Source organism: Mirounga leonina, unplaced genomic scaffold (genome assembly GCF_011800145.1).
Source record: "Mirounga leonina isolate KUSES-001 unplaced genomic scaffold, KU_Mleo_1.0 Mir_200, whole genome shotgun sequence".
Lineage (NCBI taxonomy): Eukaryota > Metazoa > Chordata > Mammalia > Carnivora > Phocidae > Mirounga > Mirounga leonina.
The window spans coordinates 13,623,273-13,651,005 of NW_023270503.1; the positions used below are offsets into that span (position 1 = coordinate 13,623,273).

The 27,733-nt window shown below is 38.3% G+C and overlaps 1 protein-coding gene across 2 annotated transcripts in view; it reads right to left on the reverse strand.

Moving 5' to 3' along the window:
* The window catches only part of CLTC (clathrin heavy chain), a 60,186-nt gene extending 36,724 nt beyond the window's left edge, over window positions 1–23,462 (reverse strand). Inside the window, exons 1-2 of one of the 2 annotated variants that reach the window (XM_035026718.1) lie at window positions 23,193–23,462; window positions 2,129–2,336 (exon numbers count right to left, since the gene is read on the reverse strand). In XM_035026718.1, the coding sequence (XP_034882609.1) occupies window positions 2,129–2,336; window positions 23,193–23,234 (250 nt within the window). In that variant the 5' untranslated portion in view covers window positions 23,235–23,462. The remainder of the gene's footprint in view (window positions 1–2,128; window positions 2,337–23,192) is intronic. The other variant, XM_035026719.1, reaches the window with a different exon arrangement.
* Between the last annotated feature and the right edge of the window lie 4,271 nt (window positions 23,463–27,733).

The window sequence follows — 27,733 nt, forward strand, 5'->3', positions numbered from 1 at the left end:
TTCACGGAGTCAGATGCAAAGGCTTGTACTTGTAATTTGAAATCCATCAGAATGAAAAGTGATTTGGTCTAAATTAACAGAGGTCAAAGCCCAAAGCAATCTTGAAGCTAGCTAACCCACATTAGTCCTTAGAGACTAAAGAAAACTCCATTCCTGAGCCACCAAGAATCTGGCTCTTGGAAAACAAAAACTGTGAGAGTGTGTGTGTGTGGGGGGGGGGTTTGGTTGGCAGAATGGGACACAAAACATACAGCTTTGTACCATGACCCTTCTTACCACATGTATAAAAACTTCTTCCCTAAAACAAAGAATGCTCTTCCCATCCCACACAATATGTAAACCACAACCAGACTTGAACAATTGTTAGAGTTACAGTCCTGTTTATAAAAAGAATCAAAGGGTTTAAAATTGGCTTCAGAGGGAAGCAGTATTTGGGAATGACTTACTTCCCTTTGCTGCCTTTCCCAGACCCTAGTTAACAGACTTTTACTTATTTCTACACAAAAGGGATTGGAGTATATGTATGTAGGGTGATTTGGGCAGGAGGGCAAGATGACAGCTTAACTCCGTAATACAGACATATAGGCACAAATCTATAATGCTATTACAATACTCTGAAAATCTTTGCAATTTATTCTTTTTATATAACAGGACAATAACTAATACAATCTAATTTAAGATAACTCACCATCTGCACACATAAGAAAGCATTAAGAAATGTGATAAGATAACAATAACATTAAAAATAGAAAAGAATTATGAGAAAATTAAAACGATGGCCTTTTAATAGAGAAGTGTGAGAGCTGCTAAGCAGTTGAATCTAAATTCTTTAAGGAGGCTGAAGGAAGTTTAATACCTTAAAGTATAATACATGTATTGTTTAACAGAAGCAAGAAGCTTGCTACCATAAAACATGTGGTCCTAGGTAAAAGTTGGACCATCTTTCATTAAGATGAGATCAACAACTCCTATCTTGGATATGGTAATGGTGACATAGTTATCTGACTATGCTTGCCTCCAACCCTGCATTTAATCTCCAACCAGTATCACTACTAAATACAAAGTTTAAATTATGTGAAGAAAAATCTGTTTAAAAACCTCAGCACCTGATGTATGGTGACTAACATAATAAAATTTAAAAAAATAATAAAAATAAAAAAATAAAAATAAAAACCTCAGCACCTTTAACAACTCACCCACAAATTTATCAAGAAATTACTAGGAACCTGAACTCCTCCTACTACTACTATGAAGAAAAACAAAGCAAAATACAGACAATTAAATGCCTTTTTTAGAGTCAGCCAGCTTGTCACCTTAGTCCTCTCACAAACTTCTGTTTTAAAGGATCAGTTACATTCTCACTCTATAGTTCAAAGGAAAAAAATTAATATAGTCTCCAGACAGTATGAGTTTCTTTGAACTTAGATTGATAGGTTGTACGGTTCCCTACTGTGAGAACCAAAAAGTTAGTGTGAATAAACTCTAACACCCTTGATCCCAAAGCTTTAATATCCACCTACATATATACACACTTCTAACAATCAGTGTAAATTTAAGACTTTTTTTTTTCTAAAGTAGGCTCCACATGCAACGTGGTGGGGCTTGAACTCATGAATCCTGAGATCAAGAGTTGTATGTTCTACCCACTGAGCCAGCCAGTCACCCAATTCAAGACATTTTTAGAACTTGATAATCTAAATGAAACACACACCTGAAGTATAAAAAAGGCACAGCATAAATGGTAAGTTTATCTTCAGAACAAAATTCTGCAATGTTTAAGTACTAATATTACAGTATATTTTATTCCAGAATATGAATCACTAATTTCTTGTCTTCTGTATATGGAGTTATATTTTTAGCAGTCTTGTCACACAGCAGATATAAAATTTAAATTCAATCTAAAACTTAAAATTTTTCTAAATAGTCTATGCTGAGGAGAAAGGAAGACATTTCACAGATATATGCCAAGTCGTGAAAGCAGTTAAAATCAAATTTAGTAATAACTTTAACTTTGCAGATTTAACCAAATTTAATCTACATGCTAAAAAAGGTAAATCCTAATTACTATATTTGAATAAATTATACATAGGGGGGAAAAAAGGAAAGAAATCCCCACAATCTTTTATACCTTTCAATGCAATTACTTTGCTAGCTGGATTCATGATGGCGCTGTCTGCTGAAATTGGTCTTCGAATTGGATTACTTGGGTCATTCATATCAATGATTACCACCTGGGCCTGCTCTCCTACTTTCTCTCTAATGCAGATGAATTTGTCTGACTCCATAGTTAGGGTACTGAAGCCAATGTTTGCTGGGTTTATACCCAGGTTCTGGAGCTGCGGGAAAAAAACAAAAACATAGTAAGTCACGTTACAAAGTGAATCAGAAAGACTTGACATTCATGTATTGTTATCATTACAAATCCTCATTTAACCATTAATGCTTTAAGGTCAACAGTGACAACTCCATCACATTCATTCAAATGAGGCAATTGATAGCCAAATGATGGACCTTCTGTTCTTCCAACAAATATGGCATTCAATTATTTTGTTATAACCCTGTAGTTTTAACTAGAGATGTGTAACTCTGGGGTTAAAACTAGGAGGCAGAACAAGTACATAAAAGGGGAAAGGACTGAGCTACACCTAAAAGCTAGTGGGTTATTAATATTGAGTGACTAAATGTAGTATTACAGATTAAGTCCCACTAAAAAGTTACCAGCAGGTTTTATTAACCTTGGCCAGACTTTTTTTTTCCTCCAAAGAATAGTAAGTTCACATGGAACAAAATACAAACACAAATGAAAAAGCACAGGGAGGAAAAAAAACAAAAACACACAAGTCTTCCTTCTGCCCGAGTTGCCCAGATACCAATTTCCCTCCTCCTCAGAGACCACCACTTTCTTATGGACTGGCTGAGCCAAGTTATTTGTATTTTATCTAAATTCTTCTGTCAAATTCTGCTAATAGGACTTAATTATAACCAGGACAGGATCTGAATAAAATACAACATAAGATTAAGAGACTGGGGGCACCTGGGTGGCTCAGTCGTTAAGCATCTGCCTTCGGCTCAGGTCATGATCCTGGGGTGCTGGGATTGAGCCCTGCACCGGGCTCCCTGCTCAGTGGGAAGCCTGCTTCTCCCTCCCCCACTCCCCCTGCTTGTGTTCCCTCTCCCTCTCTCTGTCAAATAAATAAAATCTTTTAAAAAAAATAAGATTAAGAGACTGCACTTAACTTTCACTTTCCTCTTATACCTCAATGACTGCAAGCACAACCAGTTATAATGTGTAGTTACAGTAACACTGAATACCAGGGCAAGGAGTCAAGCAATTGTTTAACTATTATAGTAAACATGGTACATTACAAACGTGGTAATACAATAGAAGATTAACTGGCTTTATAAACTCAAGTACACACTGCAAAGCAAGGCAAGTATACAAGCTATGAGGTAAGTAATTTATAACAAATTTGGTTACAATAAAACTTTATAAATTATTAATTTTCATTTCTTCCTGACTTTAACTTTATAGTAACTTTTAGGTCCAGAACTAATGAAGGACGAGGTCTCCAACCACTTATAAGGGGACTGTGGGTGGGCTTCCAGAGGCCAAGTTGTCCATCTAGTTTCAGAGGTATATACACCTATTTTTCTGAGTGGACGGTTCTCAAACTCTTGTAAATTTAATCCAGTTACCTTTCTAATAGTTTGGAGAAAAAATTCCAAAGGCTCCCAGATCACCTAGAACTCTACGTGTAAAAGCAACACATTATCTTCTTAACTATTCTGTAAAATAAGAATTCTATGTTTCTAAGTCACTACACCAAACATTCACATAAGACAAATTTTGAGGTTCAACTGTCACAGCTTAAGTCCTACAATGTTAAGAAGAGTAAAAATTAATAGTGTTAGTCAAATAGTAACTAATCGAATCCCAAATTATTCCTCAGAGGCAGGTGCAAGACAACCATAAGAAAAGAAAATTATTAGGAAAGACAGCAGAGGAAGGAAAAAAAAGAAAATCAAGAAACCTTTGTTTCTTATTCCCGACTAGGTCTCCAAATAAATGCAGTCAAAAAAGCATGCTGTCAACAGTTAGCACTGACCTTCAGCCTCAGGGCAGTTTTATTTGCAGAAAAAGCAGATTTGGTTACAAATGGGTTGTATTCTTGCACTCCTTGCAATCTACATAATCTTACATTCTTTTCTCTTTCTTCATTTACACATTCTACCAAGAAAGCTATGTATATTTATTTTTGATCTTCTCTACCAAGAATGTACTAGTGCTATTCAAAATACTCCATGTGAAATAGACATACATGCTGTATTTAAAAAACAAACAAGAGGCAAGTGTCAAGCTCTCACCAATTCCACATGTTTAAACATTTTAAAAAACATACTTAAGTAATGCCCATTTACACTACTACACAGGAAATTGCTCCCTCCTAAAAAGCTTCTCCCAGTTGTTAGGATAAGTGACAGAACTTCAAGTGACGTATTCCTATCAGTTAACAGAAAATTGTATTTGATTTCACTTCTTCAAATAACATCAGTGAGATTTTTTCCTTACTAGTGATACTTTTCAGTGAAAGTGCTCAGAACACTCACCAATTCTTCCCATATTTTCCTACAACATATTCAAAAGGGAAACATCCCAAAACACACAGTAATAGGACAAGACACCATCATTAAAAGCAATTTTGGCTTAGGTACATCCTTAAAATAGATCATATGAAAGGGTTATACTAGATAACTATGTCTACTAATATCTGCACATATAAAGACTTTTAAAATGCAACAATGTTTTTAAAAAGGTTTTATTTTCAAAACAGCACAAACTAACCAGAAAAAATTCTTAGTCAATTATAAAAGTCTGATGGTATAGGAACTATCTACCACAGAAGTTGTGCAACAAACCACTAATAAACTCAGAGGACATGTAAGAGTCTCCAAACTTGCAGCTATTTTCAGAGAATACAGAATAATATCCAAATTCTGGCTACATTTTTTATAGTCTCAATTGGCAAAATGTTGTTACCACTGAAGCTGGGGATATTGTTTTGCTATATGCTTGGAAATTCCTAGTAAAAAATTCTTTAACTTCAAAAAGTTTCTACTTTTTGATTATAAATTAAAAGAATATGGAGTCAATAAACTTAGGTCCAAGAAAAGGGGTTATTTTTTTTTTGAATAGTTATTACATACATATGGCAAAGTATTCAAACAGTACAAAAGGGTATACTATGAAAAGTCACCCACCTATGTTTCCAGTAATACCTCTCTCCCCCCAGCAATTAGAGATGCTTTTCCATCTTAGAGACAGCCTATGTATATGAAAGTATAGATTTCCATCCTCCCTTTAAAAAAAAAAAAAACACACCAATAGCACATGCACAAAACCATACAAATTATCAACTGCTCCCTTTTGAAAGAAAACCAACTCAAATGTTGCAATTCATTTGACTTCCACACTACATTTTGGGCCCTAGTCCTACTGTAGGACTTGACACTTAAGCCTAGTTTAGTTTCCAAAAAGTTTAAATAAACAAATTTACTATTAATCAGCCAACCCAAAACTCTGTGGGAAGTCCTGGAACTGCATGTTAGAAATGACACAAAAATGGGGCGCCTTGGTGGCTCAGTTGATTAAGTGTCTGCCTTTGGCTTGGGTCGTGATCTCAGGGTCTTGGGATTGAGCCCTGCATCAGGCTCCCTGCTCAGTGGGGAGTCTGCTTCTCCCTCTCCCTCTGCCCTCCACTTGTGTTCTCGCTCTCAAACAAATAAAATCTTAAAAAAAATACAAAAATGTTTCTTTTTCTTTCTCCTCCCCTTCTCACCCCAATTTGGATTATCATGCCTGGGGGAAAAAAAACCCTACATTTTTAGTTTTTGTAGTGAGACATAGTATTTCAGATTCCCCATTATCTAGAGAACACAGAAGATTCTTCATTCAAGTAGACAATTACTATAAAAATATATAACTTTGATTATAAAGTACAAGTACCATCCAAAATCAGTTGGTTCTGTGGATTCTTCGTAAGAACAAAATGTCTGAGTTTAATCCCAGTTTTGCCGCATAAATGATCATGGGGAAATCAGTTATCTGTGTATCTGTTTCCTCTTCTGAAACATCTGAGATCCCAGAATTATGAGGATTTAATGTAGAGCACTTAGAACAATGTCTGACGCATAGTAAAGACTCAATAGATACTATTAGAACACACATCAGTACTCAGGCCAGCTCAAATTTAGCTTTTTTTTGTATTTGCATTTTACTATCTGCTTAATTCAGCTGTCCTACAGGTTGCCTGAAACCCTGGGTGTGAATATCTTTTCACTACTGATAATAGATTAGTGGTCTCTGGGTGCTTAACTTACTCAGACACTGTGAAATGCCTTTTTTTTTTTTTTTTAAATAGAAAATTACACTTAAAAACTTTCAATTCTGTTCTTTAATTTGACTAAGTGAAGTTAGGTAGAGACCAGAATCTCCAAAACCACGTAACATTTTCATGCTAAGTAACCCTATTTTAATTCCTATTTTTAGGTGCACCATGGAACATTGCTAAGGCTTTCTAACAAACTTGGCAAATATGCCTCTAACACCTTTGCTGAGGAAGCAAGCTGGGAAAGCTAATGCAAACAGATGGCATAAGGTCAGTATCATCAAAAATTCTCTTTGCCCTAAAGAACTCAAGACTAAAAAAACAGAAGATAAAATGTAAAGCAAACACAGAATTTCTCTCCTCAACGTGCAGAAAAGCTTAAGGCACCTGGTTCAAAGACACACACAAACCTATACTATACCTTTCCAAAATTAGAGTTTCCCAATCGGCCAATACCACACAATTCCAGGTCAATTTATTCAACTAAACTTTAAGTTCTTCAAATAAAAGAACTTTCTTAAAGAGTGAAACTCTATTCCATCTTTGCCCTTCAATATGTCTAATTAATGTTACAGAGGCAAGAATCATCTTACACAGAAAGACAACATTTCTCTTGCTATACTTTTTAGGACAATTATATATATATATATATTTTTTTTTTTTTTAAGATTTTATTTATTTATTTGAGACAGAGAGAATGAGAGAGAGAGCATGAGAGGGAGGAGGGTCAAAGGGAGAAGCAGACTCCCTGCCGAGCAGGGAGCCCGATGCGGGACTTGATCCCGGGACTCCAGGATCATGACCTGAGCCGAAGGCAGTCACTTAACCAACTGAGCCACCCAGGCGCCCAGGACAATTATATATTAAAAGAGGTTTATGAAATCAGGAATCAACACTAATATAAATAAAAGACATAAATAGCAAAAAATGAAAAGCTGTTCCTTAAAGAAAGCAAACTTAAAAATGGTGAAAGACCAATGGAATTTTTAAAGTCACTCTTTTTGCAAGGATTACAATAATTAATTCAGGGAAGAATCATCAGTGGATACTAAAATTAATGGATGAAATTTCCTCCCTTTGGTAACTGTAGTATGGTTATATAAGACAGATATTTACATAGTCTCACACTATTTCCCAAGATACTTATTACAAAAGGGAAGAGAAGGGTGCCTGGGTGGCTCAGTCAGTTAAAAGCCTGACTTCAGCTCTGGTCATGATCTCAGGGCCCTGGGTCTGAGCCCCATGTTGGGCTCCCTGCCCAGTAAGGAATCTGTTTCTTCTTCTCCCTCTGCCGCTTCCCCCTGCTTGTGCTGGCAAATAAAATCTTTAAAAAAAAAAAAAAAAAGTGAAATGACATGGTAGCTTGAATTTCTTTAAAATGTTTAAAACAAAAAAAGCAAATATTGCAAAACACCGAAAATCTAAATGACTGGGATATAGCTCTCCCCAGTCTTATATGAAAGCTTGCAAATTTATTTTTTTTAAGTTTTTAAAAAAGATTAAATTCTACTCATAATAAGGTTAGAGAAACTGAAAATTAAATTGTCAGGAATAGATTTTTATTAGGCAATTTACCTGTAGGGCAAGAAGGAACGATACAACTTTCAAAAGGTAAAGATAAACCAAAGAGTGATATAATTCAAGTGTAAGAGTTATGCTCTGTAAAGGAGTTGTACACTGGATGTCTGCCCAATCAGAACTAAGAGGTTTGCTGCACTTAATACTATCCAAAATAGTGGCCACTGGTCACATGCAGCTATTCAAGTAAATAAAATTTAATATTCAGTTCCTCAGTCACACTAGTCACAGGTCAAGTACTCAACAGTCACATCGGACTACTGTATTGGAAAGCACAAAATATACAACATTTCCATCATTGCAGTCTAACGAAGAGCATTGTTTTCAGACGTTTTCTTGGGAGTCTAACAAAGAGAAAAAGAAAACTTCCTTAACATTAAACTCCAGCAAAATATGAAAGACAGTTGGTAAAGTTACACAAGAATTTCAAACAAGACAAGGAGAAGCAGGAAAAAGTAGAACTTTCAAGTTTCAGAGTCCAGATAGCTACAGGAGGCTTGAGGGGAAAAAAATCTGCAAAGTTCAATACTAGCAGAAGTGAGAACCCAAGAAAAACTCCTCAATCTGGGTGCCTCTCTCCCCTCGAGAAATCACTAGACTTTCAAATAGGGAAAGCGCAGGGTTATAAAAGACTGAGAATGTGCAGATGTAGTAAGATGCCATCTCTTCAAAGAACTTGAAAAAAGAGAGGCCTGTCTCTATGCTTGGTAAACTACCACTGCCTCAATTTCTCAATATCATGAAGCTTTTGGAGAAAGAGTACACATCTGTATGATGAATCCCTAATTTAAAAAACTGTAAGTGTGAAAGTGATTGTATTAAAATCAAAAAGATATGGTAAAAAAAAATTTTTTTAACTTCAGCAATATTAGATTCAGAAATCTAAGTTAAAGATTCATAAGTTTTTAACGTTTTAAAAGCTTTGTTTTTCCTGTCCTGGTTTTAAAACTATACTTGATTTGATTGTATGTGTGGCAAACAGAAAAGAGGAAGCGTCCATCCTTGCTCGAGGGCGAGCAAAGCATGGCTAAGTGCTACATGAAAGATTAAAGTGAGTTAGCACATATCAAGCACTTAAAACACTGTGGGGCCACATAAGCACTCTCTGTTTTTTGGATTTCTATCATTTTACAGTTATCTAGCTCAGGGACTATGACATCATGACATATACTATTCCAAAAGAGATTGACTCTGATTTCATGCTACTAACATTACATAGTTAAACCTAGGGTGGGCCAATTTGCTTTGTTCAAAACACGTTACAGGTGCCTGGGTGGCTCAGGTCATGATCTCAGGGTCCTGGGATCGAGCCCCGCATCCGGCTCCCTGCTCCGCGGGAAGCCTGCTTCTCCCTCTCCCACTCCCCTGCTTGTGTTCCCTCTCTCGCTGTGTCTCTCTCTGTCAAATAAATAAATAAAATCTTTAAAACAAAACACATGTTACTAAAGACAGCTTAGGAATACCTCCATATTAACAAGGAATCAGGAACCCAGTAATGGTGAGTCAGCAACCTTATTAGAATACATTAGTGATCAACCTATGAAAATATTGTTAAAGGGACCAAATGGACTATGGATATATGTAACCCAAGAGTATACATTTATTTAAAAAGGAAGAAAATGGTAGAAAGCAATACAACCAAGTAAAACTATGCTATTTTTCAATGCCCAATTCTTAGACTAAAGAGGAGACTCTGTTAGCTCAGTCTCTGTCTCCGCAATCAATCACAATTGTTTGTGCCTACAAACATCTTATAATTAAAGGAATATTAGTCTTGCTTTAAGCCAGCAATTGTCACATTTGATCAAACAGGAACATTCACTGCAAACAGCCTTCTTTACAAGCATACTCAGGGAGATTGCTTCCTATTGAATGAACAGAACTCATATACCAGCTGTATCAGCTGAAAATCAAAATACCTTAAAACTTGTGTTTATGACAGCATTACTAAGAACTTATGTTTCACAATTAGTGCTTGGCTTTACACTTTCCAGATCCTTCCTCCTTGTTTCATCTGAAGAGTTAGAATAGAAAGGAAGTATGTACGAGCTACTACATTTCAGATGAGGCTATTGTGTAAGTGGTCTATGTATATAGTCGTATTTCAGTTATCTTTTCTGTAAATGAATCTTGTATCTTGATAAAGACTTAATAGGTGTTACCACTACAGAGTTAAGAAGTCAACAATTTGAGAGAGACCTGCTGATACTTGGATATTACTCAATGCAGTTATTTTGAAGTTAAGTGCCTAAAGATTTGGTTAACTTCCTATCCCAAGTATTTCACTCAGCATAATTTCCTTTAAAAGTCCCTAAACATCCTCTACCTTCACTAGTATCAATCACAGTGACAAAAAATGCTGACAGCAGTCACTTCATCAAGCCCTTGAAACTAGCTATGAAACCAGCAGAATGTCAAATAAAAGCTGCAGTTGCTGTCTTCTACAGGAAATGAAGAAAAATGCTGAGAATGCAGGATTCCTTTAGTTCTTCCATCAACAGGATACTGGCCATCGTTTTGTGTGCTCCACACATTTCAAGCAAGTAAAAATGCCTTTAACTCTTGCTGACCCTTTGCTTCTACAGCACGTTAGCTTTTGAGGTAATCACTGTCTCTAAGGAGAATTAGACTCTGGTCACTCACTCCAAAATTAAGTACTACATTCAAGAAGGAACCACAGTTGGACTGTAAGACTATTAGCTTTGGCAAATTACCAGGAAACTCAAAGAGCATTTTTTCTCCTTATAGTCAACTACTGACTGGAAGATTAAAAAACTATAAATTTGACTCATTCGTAAATATTCCAATGATTAGATGAAATGTCACACACTGATTTTGTTCAGGCTGCAGGAGAATATAAGGAAATTTTTATGCCCCAAATCTTGCAAACTCTCCAAAGTTATGGCCTTTTCTGCATAAATGCCATTCAGCTGGCACAAAATAAGTGAACGCTACCAAAGTCATGACTGATTACAGGTGTGTACATATGTGTGTTACGGGTAGGGGTGCGGGCGAAGGGTCATAGTTTGGAATGTCCAAACATTCTTTTCAAAGAACTAGAAATGAGTCTTACTTTGAGGGTTCAAGATTATAATAAATACTTAGTGCTGACTTAACATAAAAAACTTCAAAGGATGATCTGAATGTCCCTAGGCAGACACCAAAGGCTTGGTTTCCTGGTATAAGTAACTACAACATCTGGTCAGTTTCCTTACTATTAAAACTGTAAAGGTTACAAAGAAACTTCATTCTATGACAAAACTTCCCAAAATGTATTTTTAAGTGGGAGCCCAGTGATTCGGCTCAATCCCATTACTACTGCTACTGTTGCACATATTCATGTCTTTTTCTACCCTATACTGACAGACCTGCTAGGAAATTAGACATTCTGCGGTTATTGCTCATTTTTCTAGTTGGAGCAATCACTTAAAGCATGATCAGCATGTAGGTGCTACAAGTTACAAGACCAGTACCACTTTTTTTACATTTGAGTCACTGAAATATTTCCTTGTGAACCTAAATGCCAAAAATTCCAAGTTCAACAGAGTGAATGAATTAACACTCAGCAAGAAGAGTTACAAGCTTTCTGAAAATCATTTAATATCAACAAATTCAGGGAGTCTGAAACGTTAAAATGACTAAATGACCAGGATTTATTTTCTAATATCTATTGAGGATCTATTATTTGGCAACTTAACATCAATTCAATATTTTATAACCTACTATTTAAGTATAAGTTTTGGGTGAAATTGCCTTTCTTTACTTCGTGTTAAGCTACAAATCTGTCATTACTACTAAGGTAACAACCTATAGGGAAAATAACAGGTTTTAGACTCAGAGGGTTCTGAGTGTACAATTTGTACCTCATGTCTTTTGGGTTTTTTTAAAGATTTTATTTATTTGACAGAGAGAGACATAGCAAGAGAGGGAACACAAGCAGGGGGAGTGGGAGAGAGAGAAGCAGCCTTCCTGCAGAGCAGGGAGCCCGATGCGGGGCTCGATCCCAGGACCCTGGGATCATGACCTGAACTGAAGGCAGACACTTAACGACTGAGCCACCCAGGCGCCCCCTGTACCTCATGTCTCCTAAAAAGTGGAAAAAACTTACCCTCTCCAAACTCTATAGATACTGCTTCACTGTCTGACATCCAGGGTTAAAAACATAAGACCACCTTGATTTTTGGTCAGGGAGAGGGTATGCTCTGGATGCTTGTAGATTTTTTGTTTTTAAATTCATGGTACTAAAACTTCCCCAGGCCCGTCTCAAACACTGAATATTTTAAATCTTGCTTCTTCCTTCGTTATCAGTTACATTTTCTTCCATTGTCTGAAAAGCTTCCATTCCAAATATTTTTGTTTCTATAGTTCTTAGATTTGTAACCTATTCTGTCACACCTCGTTTTAATTCTGTGATTTCTTTCTAAATTAAAAATCTGCAAAAAATTCAAGTTAATCTTCCACATTGCTGATTTCCACAGGGGCAATTCTGCTGTGTCTGGGATCAACTGTTTCTGTATATATTCTATTACTGCAGGCTTTTATCTCGATGGGTCTTTCTATTCATATTAGATCAAGTTTTTTTTATATGCCATAGATGATGCCAACAGTTTTCTGAAGTTTTCTTCCAGTTCCAGTAGAAAAAAAATTTTTATTTCCTCAGATCTCTTCCTAGTTCTATGGTATTTTTTTCCAATAATCACACATTTAAACAATTAATGAGAAGCTACTGTATGCCCGACACTACACTAATACAGAGAATTTTACAGTAAATATGCTATGGCCTCCTCTATTCAGCATGTAACAAGCACATAGCAATTACAAGGGTGCCTTGAGTTACAAGGATGCATGCTTAGCCCAAATATATGTGGGAGTATACACAATGTCTCAGAAGAAATGGAAATACAATCTGAAGCAGGACACACAATTTAAGGGAGGACAGAGCTACAAACGGGAGAGAACAGAATTAAAAATACCCTATGTGCCCAAATAGGGTATTCATTTTATTTTATTTTATTTTTTTTAAAGATTTTATTTATTTATTTGAGACAGAGAGAATGAGAGAGACAGAAAGCACATGAGAGGGGGGAGGGTCAGAGGGAGAAGCAGGCTCCCTGCCGAGCAGGGAGTCCGATGCGGGACTCGATCCCGGGACTCCAGGATCATGACCTGAGCCGAAGGCAGTCGCTTAACCAACTGAGCCACCCAGGCGCCCAGGGTATTCATTTTAGCAGTAGACTATTCCCTGGACACTCAAAAAAGCTTTTGACTAGGGCGCCTGGGTGGCTCAGTTGGTTAAGTGACTGCCTTTGGCTCAGGTCACGATCCTGGAGTCCCGGGATCGAGTCCCGCGTGGGGCTCCCTGCTCGGCAGGGAGTCTGCTTCTCCCTCTGATCCTCCTCCCTCTCATGCTCTCTGTCTCTCAAATAAATAAATAAAATCTTTAAAAAAAAAAAAAAAAAAAGCTTTTGACTAGTACTAGAATGTGGAAAAATTGGAACTCTCATACATTGCTGGTGGGGATATAAAATGGTGCAGCTGCTATGAAAAACAGTTGGGCAATCCCTCAAATAATTAGAACAGTTCTAAACCATAGGACCCGGCAATTCCACTCCTACATATATATCCAAAAGAACTGAAAACAAGTATTCAAAAAAAAACTTTAATGTTCATAGCAGCACCATTCATTTATAATAGCCAATGGGTGGAAAGAACCCAAATGTCCATCAACTAATGAAAGGACAAATAAAATGTAGTATATCTATTCAGCCATTAAGGAATGGAGTATGCAGACATACTGCAACATGGACGAACTTCAAACATTACGCTTAGTAAAAGACAAAAAAGGTCACTTATTATGATTCCACTGATCAGTAAATCCAGAGAGAGAGAGCCTGTGAGAGGTTGCAGGGGATAGGAGGGGAGTGGAAATGAGATTCTGCTTAAGGAATTTGGGGTTTCCTTTTGGGGCAATGAAAATGTTTTGGAGCTAGATACAGGTGATGGTTGCACAACATTGTGAATGTATTAAATACCATTAAACTGTCCCCTTTAAAATGGTTAATTTTGGGCGCCTGGGTGGCTCAGTTGGTTAGGCGACTGCCTTCAGCTCAGGTCATGATCCTGGAGTCCCGGGATCGAGTCCCGCATCGGGCTCCCTGCTCGGCAGGGAGTCTGCTTCTCCCTCTGACCCTCCCCCCTCTCATGTGCTCTCTCTCATTCTCTCTGTCTCAAATAAATAAATAAAATCGTTAAAATAAATAAATAAATAAAAAATAAAATAGTTAATTTTGGGGCACCTGGGTGGCTTAGTTGTTAAGCGTCTGCCTTCGGCTCAGGTCATGGTCCCAGGATCCTGGGATCAAGCCCTGCATTGGGCTCCTCGATCTGCGGGAAGCCTGCTTCTCTCTCTCCCACTCCCCCTGCTTGTGTTCCCTCTCTCGCTGTCTCTCTGTCAAATAAATAAATCTTAAAAAAAAAAAAAATTCTTTTAAAAAATTAAAATGGTTAATTTTAAGTTATATGAACTTTATCTCAATTTTAAAAGAACTTTGGCCCTGTTAATATAAATTCTTAGGGATTAGATATGCTTAATACATAGTTCAAGTAGTCATTTGACTTAGTTTATAAAGACATTTAGGGGCGCCTGGGTGGCTCAGTCGTTAAGTGTCTGCCTTTGGCTCAGGTCATGATCCCAGGGTCCTGGGATCGAGCCCCGCATTGGGCTCCCTGCTCTGTGGGAAGCCTGCTTCTCCCTCTCCCACTCCCCTTGCTTGTGTTCCCTCTCTCACTGTGTCTCTCTGTCAAATAAATAAAATCTTAAAAAAAAAAAAAATATCTAAAATTATAAAGTAATTTACAGGGGCACTTGGCAGGCTCAGTAGAGCAGATGACTCTTGATCTTAGGGTCATCAGTTCAATCCCCACATTGGGCATGGAGCCTACTTATAAAAATAAATAAAATTATAAAGTAATTTACCTGAAAATGTTTTTCTACTCTTCACATTTCAGAAACCATCTTAACTCTTCAAATGCACTTTTTTTACATCAGTGTTTTCATTAGCACTGGAGAGTCATCTCCATTCCATTGAAGTGCTTTTTTTTTTTAAAAAAATCCATTATGGAACAATCATGGAAATTTTATAACCTGCCTAAAATTTCCATTTGCATATTAGAAGAGCTATTTTTTTCACTTGTTTTTGGATTATGATCTCCAGAAATATACCCCTAACAACAGACTGGGTTTTTGAGGGATGTTTAAAATGTTTCCTTACCACATCCAACAGTTATAATTGTGAGGCCAGAGAACAATAATTATTGGATATGCTACATTTACCTCTTCTCAATCCAGATTTCAAGCCTATGAAAGCCTTCAATGAACAGTGTTGTAGTATTCAAAACAATTGTGAGAGGGCTCAATAAATGTGGAGACTTGATAAGGCTTTTAACATAAGGAAACTCTTGGGGTGCCTGCCTTCGGCTCAGGTCATGATCTCAGGGTCCTGGGATTGAGTTCCGAGTTGAGCTTCCCACTCAGCAGGGAATCTGCTTGTCCCTCTCCCTCTGCCCCTCCCTGCTCGTTCTCTAATAAATAAATAAAATCTTTAAAAAAAAAAAAAAAAAAGAAACCCATTTAAAAGAATATATATAAAAAGGAAACTTTCTTGAATATTTTATGGTAAAAAAGCAAATTACCTTGGATTTGTAAGGTTCAAAGGGAGGAATATACAGTACTGCAGAGTGGGAACAGACATGAAATTTGTAAACCATGTTCTCCCTATGGGTTTTTTTCCCCCTAATTATTCATCCTCAAATAAGGAGTGATCTAAAGTCAGCTGTTTGCTAAACTGAGCATACATGGATACTTCTGGCCTGTGTCCACAATGGTGGTTTTTTTTTTTTTAAGATTTTATTTATTTATTTGGCAGAGAGAGAAACAGCGAGAGCAGGAACACAAGCAGGGGGAGTGGGAGAGGGAGAAGCAGACTTCCCGCGGAGCGAGGAGCCCGATGCGGGGCTCGATCCCAGGACCCCGAGATCATGACCTGAGCCGAAGGCAGACGCCTAACGACTGAGCCACCCAGGCGCCCCCACAATGGTGGTTTTTAAGTCCTCTTTCTCAGCTATTCAGAAACAGATGAAGGCAACTCTCAACCCAATTTCCATTTTGATCTACTCTGATTCTCACAGTCTAGTAGATGGGAGTCATCAAATGGGTTCTGCTCTAGAGCCTCCAGGAAGAAAATAACCTTCCCAAAACCCTGTTTTCTCCTATGGGATTCATTTCAGCCTCTGTCCTCCAAACTTTAAGATAATAAATTTGTGTTGTTTAAAACAAACAAAATTACCTATATAGATATAGATACAGATCAAGGTCATTAGAAACTGCAATCCCTACGACCCCAGTGTGCATCACTATTAGAGTTCTTTTCCTACTCCAGAAATGGACTGGATGTAGACAATAAAAGGAAAGAATCTGGTGTAACTCCAAGATCTTGGCTTCAATAACTGGATAGATGGTGGTTTTCTCCTTTAGCTTGGCATGTATGTTCTACTCTACTGGATAAAGGGAGACTCCCCTCTAGCATAGGGCTAAGAACTAACATTTGAGTGTCTCTATAAGCTAAGTCTTACAATATAAACACGAACACGTACCACAGTCTAACTTCACAATTACCAAAAATTATTTTAACTTCACAAATGAGGAAGTTGAAGAAAGATAAAAAGATAAGAGTTCAGATTAAACATCTGAGACATTTTCTACAATCACACACAGAATTTAAATTTTTTAATGTGGCAAAATGGTTTCAATGCACTCAATCCCTACTCTTTCAGAAATAAGGTTTAAAATCGTCTTTACTTCAGAACTTAAAGTCCCTATTTACCCAATGATTCAGAACAGGAAGCACAACCCTACAAGTCTGTAACCATTTTTCCCCTCTATGGTTATGTTATTCACACTGAGCAAACATGTTCAACTCCTACTTTCCTTCTCCCCCACCTCAAGCACCATTGTTTACCTAGAGTTCTATTCAAGTTTTATATTACTATAAACACAAAAACATGAATAATACAGTAAAATAGAAAGAAGTTTCCTGCTTTCGTAAGTGGCTTCAGACTGGAATACATTCACTCTCTTGTCATTAAGAAAAACTCCAGACATGTTTGAGAAGTTCAGCTTTATGAGAGGGATAAAGATAATACTCATTACAAGTTAACCTGATCCCAATCATTCTGCACAATTTTCTAGTGGGAACTTGAATAAAGCCCTTTAAAAACATCATCCAACCATTTAAAGCATAGAAAATCAAAGGTTGGTTCACTGGCTCCTACTTTTCCCCTAATATAAAAACTATTGAGGAGTGCCTGGGTGGCTTAGTCGGTTAAGCACCTGCCTTTGGCTCAGGTCATGATCTCAGGGTCCTGGGATCAAGCCCTGTGTCTGGCTCCTGTCTGCCACTCCCCACCCCCATTCTATCTCTCTCTAATAAATAAATAAAATCTTTAAAAAAACAAAAAACTATTGACCTAAAAACAAACCACTGGTAGAATGTGTACAAAGAACACCACAACACAGATGCAAAGTGCTATATTTTGCAGTTCAAATTATACAGATCATTCACCAAATGAGGCAATGTGCCACAATGCAAAAAGACCAAGCATTAAAGTCTGACCACCCACTCACTAGCTATGTGACTCTAAAAGTTAACTTCAGTTTCCTCATGTGCAAAATAAGGCTAACCCTACCTACCTCACAGGATTTTCTTGCTAATTATAGGAGATCATGAACATAGAATATTTAGCAGTATCCTTGACATAACAGTAGGTACTCAAAAAGCTATAATGGTCAATTAATTTTGATATTATAGAGTCAGGACAATTAAGATTTGATGAATAGTTATTCCCTTTAAGAACAAAATAAATTATGTCTCTCATAATACACACACAAAAAGGAGACACAAAATCCAAGTCTGACAGATGGGTTTTGTATAATGCATTCAGATCCAACCCTCCTGCCATCCCTTCAGGTTAAGAGCATTAGCCACAGGCACTTGGCCAAGGGGGAAAAAACATTTAGACCTATAAACTTTGCTATGGTTTACAAGCTGATTTATGAAGTAGCTTTAGCATGGTTTATATGTAAATAAATTTAGAGAAATAACCTCATTCTAATATAAAGGATGGAAATATTAGTTATGAACTCATTTCCCATCTAGGTGAGAACATTCACTTTAACACTAGCATCTTACAGGAGAACATATATAACACTAGCAAAGGTCTGACTAGCATTCCAGGTGGTTATTTTATCAGGATATAATAAAAAAGTAATTTAAAGATTTCTCTCTTGGGGCGCCTGGGTGGCTCAGTCAGTTAAGCGTCTGCCTTCAACTCGGATCATGATCCCGGGGTCCTGGGATCGAGCCCCACATCAGGCTCCTTGCTCAGCAGGGAACCTGCTTTTCCCTCTCCCTCTGCTGCTCCCCCTGCTTGTGCTCTAATAAATAAATAAAATCTTTAAAAAAAAAATTCCTTTCTTTTGGGCACAGTTCCAGAGTGGGATCAGTTCTGTATCATATGAATATTTGTATTGTCCTGCACAGCATCAAAAACTGAATAATGTCCATGGTTGCAATTATGTGTGGACAGCCTTTGCCAACTAATCAATGCAAGCTATAGTCCGTATTGTTCACCACTTTGTCCCTAGTCTAACACAGTTGCTGGTAAGTACTCAAATCTTAGGTATCAAATATTTATAAACCATAAAAATCTAGGTCTACAAATAAAATACTGTGTCACTGGTTGTGAGATACATGAATAAAATATACTAGACAAAAATTATATAGCTAAACAATTAATGTTCCTAAAGTGCTACACCAAGTACTTCAGAATACATGGTCTCAGACCTTTACAGTAACTTTGTGAGGCGGTAAGCCTATTTTACTGAGAAAAAGAGTCTTAACCTTGTGTTCTTCAATACTGGAGCCACATTTCACAAACCACATGTGATACTGAGCACTTGAAATACGGTTACTGGGACTGATTTTAAAATTTAAAATAATTAAAACTAAATAGTAACTGATAATTGATTCAATTATGGAAAACTTAAGTATGTTTGGAATAACCTAGATACGCAAATCTGCTTTTTCAACTGTAAATATTATAAAAGTTAAACACATCAAATATTTCCAATGAAAATAGGGTCTGAACTGAGATGTGCTGTAAGTGTAAAATACACATCAGATTTTGAAAAATCAGTACCCCAAAAAAGGAATGTAAAATATCTCATTTGAAAATTTTATACTCCTTACATATTGAAATTTTAACATTCTGGGTCAAATTATAACATTCTCGGAGCGAAGTCCAACAGAAAACAGCACAGTAGGATACTGTATAACTTCTCCTCTTAAGGCCATTCTATTTCCTTGAAATATTCTGTGTCTGAAGACCCATGATCAAATCCTATTCTGACAGTGTTCCCTTAGGTGGAGTCTCACTTTAACTAATTTAATAAGGGATGTCTGGGGGGATTAAGTGAAGACCTGAAAACATGAAGCCACAGTCACAGGGAAAAACAGGCTCTCACTAGAAGTCTGCTGTTCCCTTCATTCACTAGTCATTGTTCATCACCACCATGTTCCAAAAGAGACAGCAGGATTCAACTAACACTTTTTTTCAACTAACACTTTCAAATAATGTTTTAATTTTAGTTAATAAAATGTAAATATGGATGGTCAGATAAAATCTTCACTCTTACAAAGTCCATCAGTATGGCCTGTAATCGTGCAGTCCAATGTTATAGACAATAGCCTCATGTGGCCATTTACATTTAAATTAATTTTAAAAGTTCCTCAGTCACACAAGCCACATTTCAATATCCCTAAGTAGCTAGTATAAATATTCATCATGGAAGAAAGTTTTGTTTTCTTGTTTTTTGTTTTTTTAAGGGAAGAATCTTAAGTAGGCTCCATGCCACGTGTGAAGCACAAAGTGGAGCTCCATCTCACAACCCTGAGATCATGACCTGAGCCAAAATCAAGAGTCGGACGCTTCACCGACTAAGCCACTCAGGCGCCCCAGAAGAAAGTTCTATTAGACATTAACTCTCAAAATGAAAAAACACATGAGTAACAGTGACAGGAAAAACATATTATTGATATGTTTATGATATTTGAAGATCATAGGGTATGGTTTCTAAAATCATGTACTGCACTACATACTAAAATGAAATGACGGTGGTTCCACACACACACACACACACACACACATCCGGGTTTTAAATTATTTCCTAAACAGAGTGAAAGCATATTCACTAGAATTAGCCATACCCCTTTAAGCTGAGTAAACCGACGATTAGGAAAATTCTGAAAAACATGATACATCTTAAGCTTGGAAGCCATTCCCAGGTTAGACTGTAGCAGAATTCCAGGCAGTATGCCTCTCCAGGCAGTACAGTTACACATATAGCATATCACAGTAATACTGAGCACTGCTTCCTCTTTGCAAATCAAAACAGCCATAGCAAGAACCCCTACCATTCAATTCACAACATATTCCATGCCTGCATTTATGGATCAAAGGGAAAAGAAAAGGGTGGGGAGAACCCAAGAACCTGGGAATACAGCAGAATGTGCCAATCAGCATAAAGAAACTTAATGTGCCAAGAATTGAGAACTGCAACATTTTATGTGTAGTCTAGGAATTTTTTTAGAATCTGCAACTCTAGTAATCTCTTGCTCAAATAGGCACTCATCTGTTGACTATCAGCCTAAACATCCTAAAAAAAAAAAAAAAAGCAAAAAACTTCGTAACTTAAAATATTAACATTCATTTGATGTAGTTCCAACCCTTGATGACAGGTACTTCAGTTGGCCATAATAGTTAAAAACAAATTTACAGTTCACCTTTAGAAAACTTTCACAGAAGCTAACTCTACACTCAAGTTCCTCAATTCTTGTTCCCAATTTTTATCCTAAGTGTTTCAGAAAGTTTTCTGTTACTTAGCAAACTGGCAGGACTCAGATAAAGACGTGAGATACCAATTAAAAATAATCCTTATTAACTTTTAAAAAAGGGATAAAAATGAGAAGTTAGGGGATACTCTGGAAGAGGTTAGTGATTAGGGCTCTTTGCACAATTAATCATTATCAGCTGGAGTATACAGTCACACTAGCAAGCTTAACTTTAGGTGTGGCATATTACTACCAAAAAAATGACTAAATTCTTCAAATACATTTGCAAAGCTGCTTTATACTCAAATCTTCAAATTATTTCAGAAGGAAATGGTTTCACACTTGAGTATTTGCAGAAACTCAGAAATCAGACCCGTATTAAATCTGTCTTCAATTAGTGACAAGGCTGGATTCCAATCTTTGGGAATATTTAACAATTCTTGTCTCCTCTTTAATAGAAATGAAAAGTTACTGCCCAAACCACCACTAGTCAAGAAAGGTTTACTAATGGGAGATACCTCTGCCTTGTAACTAGCAACTGTACCTGCTTCTGTTTATAATCTACAAACATTTGTCTGCAGAAAGATTATATTTCAGAAACACTCTGAGGAGCCTATGTTTTCCCCTCACACTCAAAAACATTATTTTCCTAAACCTCTACATTCATTTACACCTCTAGCAGAAATAACCACAGCAATTAAAACTTGAATTGAGCAAAAACAGTAACTTCTGTGTCCACTCTGTCACTTAAGATTTTTTCAACCTTTTTTAAGTGTTCCATTACTTCAGGTGAATTATCTGAAAACCACAGATGACCAAAGAAAGTGTTTTACTTATTTTTTAGATTTATTATTCAATACATTTCAAGACATAAAGGAAAAAAATTTCTTGCTCGTGCAAAGATACCTGTAAAGAAACATGAGGTTATGTTACTGATAGCCTAAATATTCATATTCAACCTTTTTATTAACAAGAATCTTTTATGTTTATCAACTGGCGAAAGTCAATAAAATAGCCTTCAATGGCGTCCAGCAGGTCACTAACAATGTCATGTCAAGCCGCAGCATCTTTTACCATTATGAATTTAGGCCTTCAGAAGATTCAGATGAGGCAGGGCTTTTTAAGGGAGTATTTGGGAAGAAAGCAAATTAAGATGAATAAATTACTGCAACCAAAGTAAAACCAGCTTGGTGAACTATGAAAATCAGAAGCTCAGAAGAGGCTTAATTCAGTCAAGCCCTCCAAAGATCATCTGCCTTGGCCCGCCACGGGCACACTGCCAGGTAAGACAGTATGATGCCTACAGGAAAATGCACCATGGGAAAGAACTCTAGAACCTACTAAAAGGAAGCCAATTACAGACCAAGTAACTTTGCATATCTCAGAGCAGGTGTGCTCTATCTCCAGGGCTAGGTTCAATTCCAAGCAATCCTGAGGGAGGTACTTACACCAAGCCCACGACTACCTGCTACACTCCAGCAGACCCCAAGATAACCTCTGAATAACTCTTCCCTACCTCCTAAAACGAAAGAGGGGATAAAAGCCGCACCATCCTCAGAGAAGTAAGGAAAGGAAAAAAAGACGAGTACCCCTAGGGACCTTGACCCCACGCACTCTGAGACTGACACCGCCCTGAGAAATATGTTCCCCCATTCTATTCTCCTTCTGTTCCTTCAGTGACCTTCTGTTCCAACTGCCTCGGGGAAGGCAAGAGGCGAGTCGCCGGCGTTCCCCCCCACCCCCAGGGGAAGGTGCCTTTCCCAGTTGAGAGCCGCAGAGGGAGGAAGAAAAAAGGTTGCTCCTCCCCAGCCCACCCGCCCCACAACTGCTGGGTGCAGACACGATGGGGGAAAGGGAAGAGAAGAGCAATGGGAGGTGACAGCTCTGCACTGGCCTAGGGGATGAAAATCCTTGGTCTGGAAGAAACGCGGGAGAATCGCCCCCCCTCCCCGCCCAATGCACCCAAATGAATGAACTGAATAAAACGGCGAAAGGGGAGGGAGTTAGAATGCGCAGTTCTTACCACCCAGGAAGTGAAAATAGAGGCCCTCGAACCCAGGCCTGGCTTCGCTGCCCTTTGCACCCCGACTCTCGTCCTTTCTATCCAAGCCCCACATCATTAACTCTTAAGCTTTCCAAGATAGAGCCCCCCTCCTCCACCTACCCCAAACACCAATACCCACCCCCCTCCGATCCTGCTTTTTCTACTTGGGCCCAGACTCCAGCTTCTCCTTTCCTACCACCCTCTCCACAGCCCTCACCGGCCCGGGCCCGGCCGCACCTGGAGATGCTCCTGAAAACGAATTGGCAGAATCTGGGCCATGGCGCTGTCGGGGTGTATGGTCTCCTCCTGTCACTGGGGCTGCGGGGCAGTGGCTGCCCGGGCTCTCCAAGGGAGAGGAGGAGAAGGGGGAGGGGGGAGGTTGGGCTCAGCAAGATACTCTCCGGGGACGCAGGAAACTGGCAGGCAGACGAAAGAGCTCGGGTCGGGGGCGGAGGCTCCAGGGTCCGGGAGAGCCGCAATGGCGGAACCGGGCGCAGCGCAGACTCCGGAAACGGCTGAGCCCTGCGGAGGGATCCCGCCGACAGAACTCCGCCCAAGTCTCCTCACTCCCTCCGCCTTATGTACCCCTCCACGGAGCGCCGCGGTGCAGTGGGGCGCAGGAATTCGGGGCGCAGTGCGCCGAGGGCCTCGCTTACTGCTGCGCCACGAGGGTAAATTAGAGGACTCGAAGGGACTACTTTTTTGGACTCATCACTTTCCCCAGCCTCCTGCTTTTCCTCCCCCCACCCCTTTTTTTTGCATTTTGCCACATCATGCGACTAGCAGTGACTACGTCATTTCCGTGGGCGCTTAGGTCCCACCCACGTACTTCCGGGTGCACGTGATGCTGGTCGGGGAGGGTCGGCTCTTGCTGGCAGAATGCAGAGCGAGTTCTAGGGAAATGCAGGGTCTCCTGGGAATGGGGTGGCTGTTGGGCCGAGTTGAGGAATGGCGATGCTTTTCCCTTTCCCTTTGGGCCCTGCCTATTTAAACTGAGTCCCTTATGAAGAGAACGTGGCGTGGGCAGATGGGCCCAGCCTCCCGCCCTCTCCGTGACTCAGGGAAACGGCCTCCTTGCAGAGAGCTTTCTTGGCAGCCGGCTGCAGCACTCCTCCCCCGCCTACTTTCATACCGTGGGTGGTTTCTTACGTCTCAGGGAGAGGGAATGAAATGGGGTTTGAGATCCTCCCCGCCCTTATGCACACCCTTCTGACGCTTGGAGAACCTGGCGCTTGGATTCTAACTAGGACTAGCAATTTTTTTTGTATGTTACCTAAATAATTGGCTCAAAGGACAGTGAAGGCCATTTATGAGGTGTCTCAGCTGGCCTTGCGATACCTTTTCTTACTCTGCGGACATTTTGGCGGACATAATATGTATGTGAAACGGGTCTAGCTTAGTACAGAGTTAGAGACTTTGAGTATCGTGTATGTGCTACAGAATTGGACCAAAATTGTGGCAGGAGGATTTTTTTGGCCACATCATTTTCATACACATGCATTTTCATACAGACCTATAATTTTAAGTACATTTAGAATTCCCAAAGCAATTGATTTTAGCTTGGATGTCTGAATGTGTGGAATACCTAACCAAAAGTGCACTGAGGTTCTGTTAATGACTGCTGTGTCATCACACATAGAAATGTAATAAATGCATTATTTTCAGAAGTCATTTAGACAGAAGAAAAATAGATTACAATTTGATGTGGCTAAAAAAATCTTAAAGATTTCGATACTGAGTTTAAGGGGGAGGTTTGAAACCTTTAAGATTCTTCTAAGGTGTGGCTAATACACATTCTTATAAAAGGGGATTAACTACTAGCGGTGTATTTCAGTAGGACCACCTTAACATTGCCAGTTAATTAGCAGTATTTGGGAATATAAGCGCTTCAAAATTGGAGCATCTTGTTTTCCAACAGCATTAAGATAACTACAATATTCATTATCGATTAATAACCTTCCCAATACTTTATTGCTAAGGTATAAGCTGTAACATTTCATTAATAGCACAAATGCATTAAAGGTTTGAGAATTTAGCTATGTGCCTTTCATCTTTATAAGAGATGTGGCTATTTTTCCAGAACGATCTTGAGGAAAAACAAGTACACAGTAATTCTTTCTAATGCCCTTTTAAGTTAAACATAAAACCCTATTAGGTATACAATAATTTTGTGTGTTAAGCAGTTTTGCTTAGAGAAGTTTGCTTAATCATTTAAATTGCTTTTAATGTTTTTCCCAAAATACATCTCACATACTTAGGTTGAGAGAAGAATCTTTCGCAGGTAAGAGAGGAGACAGAAGGCTATTATGCAAAGAATAAGAGTGAATATTTATGGTAGACAAAATTGTGTTTTGTTTTATTAGGCCAGATGCTTGAAGATGTTCTGTATTCTGCAACATTTGAAATAACCTTTCTAATTCCAGTTTAATAGTAGCTGCTTTCAATCCTTTTGGGAAGTAGACAAATTCTAAATTAAAAATCTAAAGGAGTTATTGTTTTATTATAGTAAAAGCAGTAGCTTAATCAGGTTACATGTCTAATCTCAGAATCTGGGATACAAGAGCTGTATCATGATTGGGCCACCAATATTTTTTGTAATTTGTTAATAACTGTCTTGCATTTTCATACAGACCTATAATTTTAAGTACATTTAGAATTCCCAAAGCAATTGATTTTAGCTTGGATGTCTGAATGTGTGGAATATATAACCAAAAGTGCACTGAGGTTCTGTTAATGACTGCTGTGTCATCACACATAGAAATGTAATAAATGCATTATTTTCAGAAGTCATTTAGACAGAAGAAAAATAGATTACAATTTACCAGTTCATTTTGAACACTATATCCTTCAAATCAATAAATCCAAAATTTTTCAAGAGGAAAGCTGATCCAGAGGATAAACATTAAAACTCAAACCTGTGCATTTTAAAGATCAATAATTTTGGCTGAGGTAATAAGGAGAGTTTTTTATGGTAGTAAGCTGTTCCCTGCTAATGGTGTAAAGGCAGGAAAGGTTATCCTTGGTTTAGAAGTCCCGAAGGCTGAGTCACTGTTCCCAGTTACCTGAGCAGTAATCAAATGGCTTTGTTTTCAGGTGCTACCTTAAGTTAGAGAAGATAGATAACCTTATAAATCAGAAAACAAATGCTGGGTTTTGGGTTTTTTTCTAACTATGACAAAGTCTTCTAATACATCTGCAAATTTTTTAAAGATTTTATTTGGCAGAGAGAGAGCGAGGGAGCACAAGCATGGGGAGCAGCAGAGGAAGAGGAGGAAGGAGGCTCCCCACTGAGAAGAGAGGCCAACATGGGCTTGATCCCAGGGGCTCCCCCTCCCCCCAATGGGATCATGACCTGAGCTAAAGGCAGATGCTTAACCAACTGAGCCACCCAGGTGCCGCTATCTCGACTGCTATTAATGTATTATCATCCTGGCTTTTAGTTCCAGAAAATATTTTAGTAAGTAGCCATATTAATAAAAGTGGTCAAATTCTTCCAATTTGAAGCTATTTTTATCAGAATATTCAATAGTAGCTCCTCACTCTGAGTCACAGCAAGCACCATTAGAAAAACTGCATTGCTGATATGCTATTTTGAGGAGTGTCAGTTTCTCAAAACCTATACCAAAAAACCTTTATCGTACCTGTAATTTTTATGGCAGGAAATAATATGTATATATAATGTAAAATATAACAATATGATATTTTATATAAAATATATATATAACACATACAATGAGAATGACACCTCAAAAGAACATTCACTGGATTCCTCTATAGTTGTTTATCTTCAAGCAGCCCCAAATTAAGGCTCCTGCCTTTTAACTTGACCTTTTAAAAACATCGGGAGCTAGCTACATTGCAAAAGCCACAAAGTAAAGGCATTTCTCAAACATTAAGAGATTAATTTTAGGGGCACCTGGGTGGCTCAGTCATTAAGCGTCTGCCTTCGGCTCAGGTCATGATCCCAGGATCAAGCCCCGCATCAAGCCCCGCATCGGGCTCCCTGCTCCGCGGGAAGCCTGCTTCTCCCTCTCCCACTTCCCCTGCTTGTGTTCCCTCTCTTGCTGTGTCTCTCTGTCAAATAAATAAATAAAATCTTTAAAAATATATATTAATTTTAAAGCAGAACTTTAAAAGCCTAACCCACTGTACCAATTATTTAAAATTCAGATTTTAGTGAAACCAAGAGGGATATACTTTAACATTACCCAGTAAGTGGTTTTGCCATTTAAACAGCAGCTTTGAAACATCTCAGCCCCCTAGGGCCACAGATATGAATCCCTCAGGATTAGGTAAAAAGCAGCATATCAAATACACTGACTCAGGTATCAGTCAACCTACAGTGTCCACTTTATTTTGGCCCTGTACAAGGCACTGATTATAGGCAAAGCTCACCTGAAAAGAAACATTTACAAAGCCAGAAAAAAATTTTCATGGCCTTTTTAGTATGAGATGGACCTGAATTTATACTTAGTATCATTCACTTACTCAGGCTTGTCTTAAATCTAATTTATACAGACAAGTTTTATAATGTATCATGGATGGCAAATAAGATCTATAATGAATCTTTATTCTGTGTCAAGATTGAGCATGTTCCAAGTGAATCCCGAAGTGAATCCCTGTGGGAATACAAACTGGAATCTAGTCATATTATATAGGCCCCTCCCATGTTGTCTAAAGGTTAAATCAGATTCCAGCAGAGGAATGAAGTGGCTCATAACATTACCTTAAAAAGTCATCTCAGAAAAGTTGGTTCAAATAGAGTGATACACAGAGCA